Consider the following 10,798-nt stretch of genomic DNA (forward strand, 5'->3'; position numbering starts at 1 on the left):
TAAAATATTTTAAATATTCCTAATAATTCTTTGTTTTTATATACTTTTTAATAAATATTTAAAATATTTTATACTCTAAACAGTGAAAACAAGTTTAGTTTGAATTGAAAATAATTTTATTCTTATATTAAAATATTATTATATTTATTAACAACAAAAAAACTAATAAATTGTCTATTATTATAATTAAATAGTGATCGGATAGAGATAACGATGGAATAAAATAATAAGAAGACTAAAAATTAATGTCTGATGGTTATAAATGAGATATTAATTATACTTAAATTAACTTATTATATAATAAATAAAATTTCAAATATGATATTAAAAAGATAATAATAAAATATCTGAAATATTTTAGCAATAAGTGCTCTAATCTTTTAAACTTAGGGGGATGAGTAATTTTTGAAAATAAAAAAATAATAAGTCTTTAAATTAAAATTTACATAAATTTATTCAAAAATTAAAACCCACCAACACATTTTATGCATTTTCACTTTTTTCAACTTATGTTATTTATTTATTTTTCAAAAATGACAACAAAGAGCTGGAAAATGTAGGTTTATCGGCACGTGCATTTCACATGACTTGAAAAGGGTAAAACTGGGAAAAGGACATGATTTCCTGGATCAGCACGATAATTTGATAATTTTTTGGGGAAAATTTGTGATATTCTAGAAATCCATTATAATTGCCATTTAATCCCTGAAACCAGCGGCTCGCGCAAACTGCCTTGGAAGTTGAGCCGAGACATAAAAGGCCACTCTCAAGACAACCAATACACAGACGGTTGCTGTACAGCCTGTACTTAAAGCCCTAGATCTGGTCTGTGAGTTCGAAGCCGCTCTCTTCTCCCAAGCCATGTCCGCGGAAGACACCGTCCCGCCGGGGCTCCAATTGGGACCATCAGGCTCACTTATGGAGCCTCCAGCTTCGGCCACCAGTAGTCCTCCTCCGGCTTTGGCCACCAGTAATCCTCCTCCCTCTCCGGCCACCAGTAATCCTCCTCCGGCTTTGGCCGCCAGTAATCCTCCTCCGGCTTTGGCCGCCAGTAAGCCTCCTCCGGCTCCGGCCGCCAGTAAGCCGCCTCCTTTTCTCTTCGTTTTCTTGCACTTTCTCGTCTCCCTTTGGTTGATAAGGAAATGGCCAAGAAAGGAGTTAGTGATGCGATTTTCTCGAAGACGAGCCTGTTTGTGCGATCTCATTGAGGTTTTTGTTTTCTGCTTGGGGCTTTTGAGCGAGTGGCTAGGGTTTGTTTATAGCTCTGTTCTTTATGTTTATATTCACGTTGCTACACTTTTGGTTGCTTAAGGGTCGTTCACAGAGCCAAGCACGGCATCAAGTCGGCGCCTTGGCTGTTAAATATTTAGATATGTTTTGTTAAAATCAAGGTGTGGGCTATTGGTTGGCAGCAAGTTCTCTTGTTCTGAGGGTTACGGTTTTGTTGACACATTTGATTGATTACGGTTTTTGAAAGACTTCATTTACAATTTCAATAGTTGGTGCTCCGATGAATTTAAAACTGAAATCGTTACTCCCTTTTGAAACCAATGGTTGCATTCTTATATTAGCTGGATAATCAAGTGTTGCTGCCCGGGTTGCCAATTCTTGTGTGAATTGAAAAAGACAGTCCAATCCAGTTCCATTGACTATTTGCTTAAAGCTTCTTCCTTTAAGATAGTACATTTGTTGTTTGTTGCTGAAATACTGCCAGACATGATTTCTTTTTATCTTTATCTTTTTCTTTTCTTTTAGGATAGAAATAGAACACTTAGTAGAATTTCCTATAAATAATATTTCACATAATCCTAAATATACTCTTGATGCTTTATGTTGCATTGATATTATATGTACTTCCCATTTACATCACTGGTCTTTTCAGATGTAGATTTTACATATCTTTACTAAGCAACTATTGGCATGCGTGCTCTTGTGATTATGTATTTACATAGTTGTGCTATACCTTAAATATTTTCCAATATATTATGCAACCAAATTTCAAATATATAACCTTAGTTATGTGTTATTTTCCACTTATATAATTTTTGAGGTTTTTATGCATGTATTCCAAACGTGAAATTTGAGATTTTTTTTAAACATGTTTTTGTAAAATTAGGTCTTCTTGAGAAGTTTTGCCGGCTTGATGAACTTCTTTGAAGCTTCATTTGTGGCTGGGAAAACATATTCTCATCTTGTCCTTGTACTTTCATGAAGTCCTGTTTGTCTTTTTTTGTTTTTTCTTAGTATTAGGTTAGAGATGGCAAAGCTTTGAAAATCAACTAGTTGGCTATCAATGTGAAAAGTATTCCACATCTTGTCCTTGGCCATCTCAAAGTCACTCCTCAATTTTTCTCTTCTTGAGATAAGGTTAGAATTGACAAATCTTGAAAATTAACTAGTTGATTATGAATTTCCTTAAATTTTGTACTTCTGTAAGCATGCATAACTCTTACTTTCCATACTGTGCATTCTTTTTTTCTTTTTTTTTTTTTTAAATTTGAAAGGTAAAAATTGTATACAAAAATACCAACAACATTCTAGGCCTTTATATCATTAGGTGGGTTGGCTCCATGAATCCTAGATTTCCATTCATTTTTATCCATTGCCTTTATATATAAAAAAAATACCATGCATTCTAATTCTATATTATCAACAAGGACTTGATTTTTTATGATACATAAAAGAGCATAGACATTGTACTTTTTCATTTATTTTCCTTCATTTTTGTTAGATGTCCCAGGACCCTTAGTGTACAAGAACCGTTTACAAGAATACACGCAAAGATCGGTCCTGCCCTTCCCATCATATGACACAGTTAATGAAGGATCTCAACATGCACCAATGTTTAGGTCTACTGTATTGGTGGATGGAGCTTATTATACATCACCAAACGCATTCCGACATCGAAGGGCTGCAGAGCAAGATGCTGCTCGGGTTGCCTTGGATGCTATAATGCAAAAGATAAAAGATGAAGGATGTCCCCTCATTGGTGAGGTATGCAATAGGCATGTTTCTGTTTCTAACTTAATTAGGGACTTGTTGGCTAAGCAACTGTTGTTCTATGACATGCAATAGTTTTATATTAAAAGTCACTGAGCTAAGTGTTGTGTTATCTTGGAATCATAAATTGCTTGGCAGCCCAACTCTTTCATACCCTTCGGAAAATTTCCTTTTTGTGACCTACATTTTGCAGTTCATTCTCCCTTAATATAACTGCACGGGGCTTAAACATTACTTTCCACATCTAGTTTCTCCCTCCCTCTCACTGTGCCACATACTTGTTCTGTAATGCTCATTAATAAGTAGAAATTTGCAACCAGGTCATACAACTCTGGCTCAAATATATCTCCTTGCATTTCCGTTTCTTTTCTATTAATTAACACACCATTGCCTTTGATTATCGTTTTTCTTTTTTGTTTGTGAACAGTTTCATCATCTCTTGATCTATGATAGGTAGCTACACCCCTTTGATATTTATGCCCTCAAGTTCTGGCACCAGTTTCTTGTATAAGACAGTATATTGTCACTTAAAGTGGTCTATTCCCTTCTCCAGCTATTTTTGTTTAACACCACCAGAAGATACATTTCAATCAATTCATTGTAAAATCATCCATTTAGTTATTATTTCTGCCCCCCAAAAATGTATATACTCTTCTTCAAATCAATTTTAGCTTCAAAATCTTTTAGAAGAGCATTATTTACACCTTTTTCTTGTTACAACCTTCAATTCTTTCTCTCTCTCTCTCTTGCTCGTTCATTCAGGATACAATATTTTGCAAGTCTATCCTCAATGAATATGCAGCCAAGATGAATCTAGAGAAGCCCACTTATAAAACGATTCAGGAAGAAGGCTTGCTTCCATTATTTGTGTCATCTCTGGTGTTCAATGGTGTCACGTATATGGGCAAGGCAGGAAGAAACAAGAAAGAGGCTGAACAGTTGGCAGCACGTGTTGTTATCCTCTCAATTTTGGGTACCCTTCCAAAATCCTTATATACAATTTCATTTTTTAATACATCCAAATGCATGGAGAGTTTTTTTGGTATAGGTATTTATCCAATGTGTATGGTTGTGTTATATGTGTAGTATAAGCTTGATGAAATCAGTTTTGTTTACCGTTTCCTTTTGATCTTTTTGTGCACCTTGTTAACCAAATAAATGGAACTTATTAGGATATACATGTTTGGATGGAAAGGGAAAAAAATATTCCTTTAACCAAATAATGTTTTCTTTTAAGAGAGTTCCATTATAAAATAGATGGAGCTGATAAGATTGATGTTAGGAACATAAGATATGGGCATTGTGGCTGATTGTTTTATTGCTGTATGTTTTAGTATAAATGATTATTTTTGAAGAGCATCACATAAGCACTAACAATCACAATCCTTAATCCCACTAGGTGGGGTTGACTACATGAATTCTAGACCTCTAATCATATTTATCCACAGCTATATCATCAGTAAGGTCATTATATTTCATGTTTAAAGGTTTCCCATAAAGTTTTCTTTGGTCTTCTTCTCCCACTTTTCTTACGAACTTCCTTCATTTTCTCTGCTCGTCTTACAAGTACATTTATCAGTTTTCTTCTCACATGTTTAAACCATTTTAATCATGCCTGCAACATCTTATCTTCAATAAGTGCAAGAAAGAATATATAACAGATCTATAAAATATTCTAGCAATATTCTCAATATATTGTAACAAGGGTCATCATTTTTAAGCTCTAATTAGTTCAATTTCAGCACTTTTAGGACCTAAAACAGCCCATGAACTGAGGTCTTAGGAGCTACAGTCACCCCAAATTTTTGCTTCAAGAATCAAGCTTTCGCCACCCTTTTTATTTCTCTTTGTTTCCACTCCTTGTCAAATTGTTTTGGGTGCATATAGAACTCTTATTTCTACACATTCAGCAGTTTATCACAGCTAGTACAGACCATGCCAACCAAGGGTATTGAGTCTACAAAACCATTCCAAAATGCAACCCCTTTGCATTAGGGTGTTTACCAACATCAGAGATCTGGATTAAACATTTGTATAGCCATTTTAGGGAATGATTTGAGCCCAAATAGCCACTAAATAGCCGATTAACCATGCTAAACTGAGACTGATTTCTATATAGGTTAGCTGATCACCTTGATACTTGCTTTTATTCACTGGGTCTTATAGAGGTTTGAAACATTCGTTATCGAATGGTTTAAAGTGCTTACACTTTTCCTCTTTTATGTATAGCCTTCTGTTTTAAATTTTGTTACCACTTCCATACCAAAATCTATGCTCTTAATTACTTCTTTGTGGTGGTCGGTCAATCAAGGTTTTTATTTTTGGGTATTAAAATAAAAAAAAGGAGCCATCCCCAATGTAGTGTCTTTTTTGTACTGTTCTTGTCTCTTTATCCAAATTAACATTGGTTTGAGGAATTCAGTGTCAAATCTCCATTACAGATAAAATTTGTTTTTTATATGTGCCACAATTGTATTTGACAGTTTTGAATATCTAGTCTTACATATTTTGTCGAAATCTTGGCACCTCGTAGTACGTGCATAGTGAGTACTTTTTTTGGTACGTGCATGATTAGCTTTGTTTTTACCTGAGGAGATCACCCATCAAATTTGGTGACAATCAAGACTGTCTGATAGGTTTTTCAGTTTGTTCAAAGATGGACTAGCTATACTGGTACCCAAATTAGGTTTTTCAATTTGTACTGAATAAAAGCTTGCAGTCTCTTGATACTGGTACCCATAATAGGTTTTTCCAATTGGTAAAATTTTGCAAATCTTTTTCTGTAAAAAAAGCACAGGACATAAGAAGGAATTGTCACTATGCTGAATCAACATTTTCTCCTGTTATGTGAGAACTAGATAGTTGTGTTCTGTATGTAGGTAAGCAATGTATTCTTAGAAAGTTTTCTGCCTTTTGCATAGAGTGGATTCACATGTATGCAATTTTGTGTGTATTATTTTGTTAAAGTTCAAGTAGACTTGCTCTGTTGAGTGTTTTGACTTGTTGACACTGTTGTGCAGGTGATTCTGACTCAGGAATGTCCATGTCTGAGATCATTAAGTCTAAATTCAAACTTTATACTGTATTTCAGAAGGATTATTCTCACAATTCCTACAGTGGGGGTATGCCTGGGGCTGCAAATGTTATTACAAGCTTAGGCTTTGGGGCTGCAAATTTGGGAACTGGTTTAGGATTTGGTGATGCAAATATAGGAACTGGTTCAGGCTTTGGGGCTGCAAATGTGGGAAGTGGTTTAGGCTTTGGTGCTGCAAATGTGGGAACTGGTTCAGGCTTGGGTGCGGGAAATGTGGGAACTGGTTCAGGCTTGTGTGCCGCAAATGTGGGAATTGGTTCAGGCTTGGGCACTGCAAATGTGGGAGTGGGTTCAGGATTGGGTGCTGCAAATGTGGGAACGGGTTCAGGCTTGGGCACTGCAAATGTGGGAGCTGGTTCTGACTTGGGCATTGCAAATGTGGGAACTGGTATAGGCTTTGGGGCTGCAAATGTGGCAACTGGTTTAGGTTTCCATGCAAGTAAGGACAAGGAATCTCAAGTTACTGGGGGCCCCATTACTTTACCAAAGTCTGAAATTTCAGAGACTTGCTTGGGCCAACTGACTAATGTTCCAAAGGACCAGCAGCCTTCCCTGCAATTCATGCAACCTGAAGTTACATCATCATTTGCTGCAAATACTGCCCCAATTGAATTTGTGCCTCCAGTCCTTGAACAGCCTCTGGATGCTGATTCAGGCCCTGCAAGAAAGCGAAGACGTAAGAACAAGAAAGCTAAGAAGCAAGTCCAAGTTAATGCTATGTAAGTAACATCTCATGATGTTAGTGAAATCTTATTCTTGTGGTAATTTTTTAGGCTTATTAAGCTAACAAACTATGTTAATTGTTTGGGGTTTGTGATCCTCCAATGTTGATGTTTGACCACTTTGCATTTGTGTTTTAGGTTTCATTACGCTCATGCCTTTTAGTTCTGTGTTTTTGTATCCTACTGTTTGGTGATGTTTCATTGATTCATTGGTTGTTTTGGAATACTTGCCACAATGCTATCAGAATTTCTGCTTTGCTTAATCAAGATTCATTGTTGCTAATATGCAGTTTACCAGTTGCTAGTCAAGTTCCAACTTGTTCAGTCGCTCAATAAGTAGCAGCTAAAATTTGTATTTTCTCGTTAGGTAAACCATCATTCTTGGAGCCCATGTAACAAATTATGTTTATTTGGATGATTGTATAAGGATATCAAATTCTTCCCAGTCTACTAATATACCATCTTTTTGGAAAGACGCAGGTTTTAGGTTGTTGCCTTGCCCTGGTTCAAACCTGTCATCAATGGTGCAACAAGATGCGCATTCCATTTTTCTTTGTTCATATGGTGTGGATCAGGCGTCACTCTTGTGCCCCATTCAACTGTGTGTAGTATGGTATCATGGTATGTAGGGCAAATCCAATACTTGCTGTTAAGAATATCCTTCTAGGTGATCTATGGTTGCAGTTTTAACTGAAGTGGTCAACTTGGGTAAATACTATGCCCGCATGTTTTGTGCGGTAGGCTCTCTGGTTGCCCAGGAAAAGCAGGAAGGAAATGTATGTATCATCCGTGACTCTGAAAGTTGTTTCTTCTTGCTACCTTTCATAGTTCTTCCTCTTTTTACCTGCGTTTAGGAGGAGGGGCTGGAATGAAATGAATGAAAGGGAGCTGTCCTCGTTCCAGAGAGAAAATGGTTATGAAATGGAAATGGAATGTTTTGAAAATATTAACCTTTGTAGTTTTCTTAAAGTTTAAATTTACCCTTAACTTAATCAAAAAATTTCGTTTATTTGTTTAATATCTTGTGATTCCCTTCATGTGGAGCACTCTCCTGAGTAAGGGAATTATTTTTTTTTATTTCCTATTATTTCAAATGATAAGAACGGAGTTTCCATTCCATTTGAATTATTTTGATTCCATCCACCCCAAATTGATCATGGTTTGTTTGTAGGCTGATTATGGGTTAGTTGGTTGGTTGACAATGGGGTTTAAGCCAGGGCTTAGTCAGCCATTAACAATAATCTGCCAGGTTTGGCCTAAGCTTTGGCATTTGGGCAAGCTATTAAATGAACAATGAATTTTGGGTTGTGATCAGGGCATCTTTGTTCATAGCCGAAAATTTCCATCGGGGTGTCTTTGTTCATTGCTCTTCTTCCAATGCCACCTTCATTCTCATTTCCCATTTTTTATTGAGTTGGGGGGGGGGGGGGGGGGGGGGGTGGTGTTGAATTGGCCTTTTCTTTTTTTAATTTTACAAAAAAATGACTTAATTTTTAAACTTAGTTTGAAATAACTTTTAAGATGATTTGGGATGTTTGGCAAATATGAAAATAAGGTACGTATAACATCAAGAAGAATAGATTTTTGTGTGTTTTTGTGGCTTTACTAAGTTCTTCATGTATAATGCTGAATTCAAAAAATGGTTAATAAAGTGAATGAAAAGGAAGATAATGTTTGTGAGGTCTTTACCAAGGACCAAATATTTTTCATTAATGATTTCAATAACCTACAGCATATACGTACCTAAAAGAGAAGACAACAATTTGAAGTATATAATTTCTAAGTTTGGTAGAAGATAAAAAAGATGAGAAAATGGTTAAAGTTTAGATGTAATACGCAATATAATAAGTAAGAGCACACTTATTAGAAGAAAACTACTTATCTACTTTGGGAAAGATCAAGTTTGTGACTTAATTTATAATAAAATAATTTAGGTCAAAAGTATATTTATATTATTAAATTTTTATATTTTTTTTACTTATGGAACATTAAATTTCTTGCATTTCTAAATGTATTTTTGAATTATGTAAAATCACTTATTTAAACACTAATCACCTAGTTTAAGGTGTTTAATCATTTATTTAAACATATTTTAGGTGTTTAAATAAGTGATTTTGTAAAGTTTAGAGGTACATTTAAGAACTATAAAAAGTTAAAAAAATTTAAAGTTTAGGTGTATAAATATGTTTTCGGTTAAAGTTTAAGGATATATTTAAAATTACGAAAAATTTAGGTGATGTTCTTTGCGTGTTTTAGTTTTGAGTTTTGAATTTATTTTTGATTTTGTATTTTGAGATTATTACACATTTTTTTTGTCAGTTTAAAAAATTATTTCTCAAAATAAAAAATTAAAAAATGTGTTTACTTTAATTTTTTTAGAAAAATTATTTTATTTAATAAATTTAATTCAAAATTGTAAATATTTATTAATAAATTATAAATTTAATTCAAAAAATTTAAAATATAATACAAAATAACTGATAATTTAATCGTATATAATATATTAAAATTATAAAGTGCTTTCTAAAACCATTTTTAATTTAACTCAACTATTAGTTTCATGATAAATTTGTTTTTACCTACAAATTGAAATGTGTCATTAATTTTGAAATTGGGATTACGCACAACATAAATATTAAAAAAATTATAAATCATAACATTACAAAAATATTGATTTATCCATATTTTAAAAAGTATCATTGAAAAGATAAATTAATAAAAAAAACATATTACATATTCAATTTGGGCAGGGTAAGAGGGCGATGGCGAAAAATAGAAATGGTAAAAAGGCAAAAGAAATTGGCAGTGGCTGGCGTGATGATGAATCTAGGCTTGGAAGGCGTGGATGGTGAATCTAGGTGTGGTGGGTGGTGGCAGTGATGACGGTGGCGAACATTGAGGATGAACAAAAATAGTGGCCGAAGAAAGAAGAATGACAGTGGTTGAAAGGGGTTGATCTTAGTTGCTGGTCGATGACGATAGTGTTCTTTGAAAAATGAGAAGAGAATACATAAGAGAAAGAGCGAGAACAGAATATAGAAGAGGTAGGTCGTTTTTCATGTTTTGAATTTTAACAGCCTGTTTTGGCTGAAAACAGTCAAAAATGCATTTTTGGTGTTTTTGAATTTTTTGTGTAATTTTTTTATATTTAAAAATATATATTTTTGAAAATGGGTAAGTAAATTAGGTTTGGGTATTTTGAAAAACTAAAAATAGAAAAGAACCCGAAAACAACAAATAAAACAAGCCTTAAGATTTCACAAGAAAAAAAAGATAAAAATTTAGAAGTATAAATATGATTTTTGTCAAATAACTTAAAAAAAGAATTTTGATTTTTAATAGAGATATCACTCAAACAAATAAACATTTTATCTTTTTGTGTGATTTTGGAAATATGAGAACTTGGATAATGTAAAAAAGATAGTTTTTATTTAAACGTATGAAAAATATTTTTAAAATGTTTATAAAGATTCAGACTTTAGAGAATTATCCAAAGTATCTACAAATTAAGTAAATTGATTTAGACATTTCTATAATTATCAGAATAAAGATTAACAAATCCGTGTTAGATGCTTAGGTTACTAAAAATAAATAAGCAAGGTGACATCATACTATCCATAAATTTAAGTGCCAAAACTGATATAATGCTTTAAAAGGTTGCCTTTCTTTTATTACTTGCTAAAAGTGGTCTTTAATAGAGTACAATAACTACTGTGCAAAAGTTTGAATTATTGTAAAATGTGACATTATAAAGTGGTCTTCATCCATTAATAATACACTTTTTCTTAACAAAAACATACTAATGTGGTGAACTAGTATTTTAGGAGTCAAATAATTAAACATCTATCTTAATAGTAATAAAAAAAATATTTTTTTATAATTAAAAAATTCATAATATAGAAAAATCACACACAAGCGAAGTTACGATATATCTCGAGTAAGAAACAAAAGTACAAGAAAAATTAATAAAATAAAATAAAAT

The 10,798-nt window shown here is 33.4% G+C and overlaps 1 protein-coding gene across 3 annotated transcripts; it reads left to right on the forward strand.

Moving 5' to 3' along the window:
* The first annotated feature begins 762 nt into the window (after nt 1-762).
* On the forward strand, nt 763-7,834 carry LOC127809888 (uncharacterized). 3 transcript variants are annotated; one of them, XM_052349045.1, is made up of 6 exons: nt 763-1,051; nt 2,732-2,994; nt 3,763-3,973; nt 6,021-6,813; nt 7,107-7,183; nt 7,297-7,834. In XM_052349045.1, the coding sequence occupies exons 1-5, from the start codon at nt 862-864 to the stop codon at nt 7,150-7,152; spliced, it is 1,503 nt and encodes a 500-aa protein (XP_052205005.1). In that variant the 5' UTR covers nt 763-861; the 3' UTR covers nt 7,153-7,183; nt 7,297-7,834. The 3 variants fall into 3 exon arrangements, with proteins under 3 accessions (XP_052205005.1, XP_052205003.1, XP_052205002.1); XM_052349043.1 differs by having other exon boundaries at nt 765-1,078; nt 7,291-7,834; XM_052349042.1 differs by having other exon boundaries at nt 766-1,078.
* The last annotated feature ends 2,964 nt before the right edge of the window (nt 7,835-10,798 follow it).

Source organism: Diospyros lotus, chromosome 9, assembly GCF_014633365.1.
Source record: "Diospyros lotus cultivar Yz01 chromosome 9, ASM1463336v1, whole genome shotgun sequence".
In the NCBI taxonomy this organism is placed as follows: Eukaryota; Viridiplantae; Streptophyta; class Magnoliopsida; order Ericales; family Ebenaceae; genus Diospyros; species Diospyros lotus.

Bases quoted from the DNA above. Each gene is read 5' to 3' on its own strand.
- LOC127809888 (XM_052349043.1), top strand. From the start codon at position 862: ATGTCCGCGGAAGACACCGTCCCGCCGGGGCTCCAATTGGGACCATCA. The intron at 1,079-2,731 runs GTAAGCCGCCTC...CATTTTTGTTAG, and splicing joins TCCTCCGGCTCCGGCCGCCA to ATGTCCCAGGACCCTTAGTG. The intron at 6,814-7,106 runs GTAAGTAACATC...GCTAATATGCAG, and splicing joins CAAGTCCAAGTTAATGCTAT to TTTACCAGTTGCTAGTCAAG.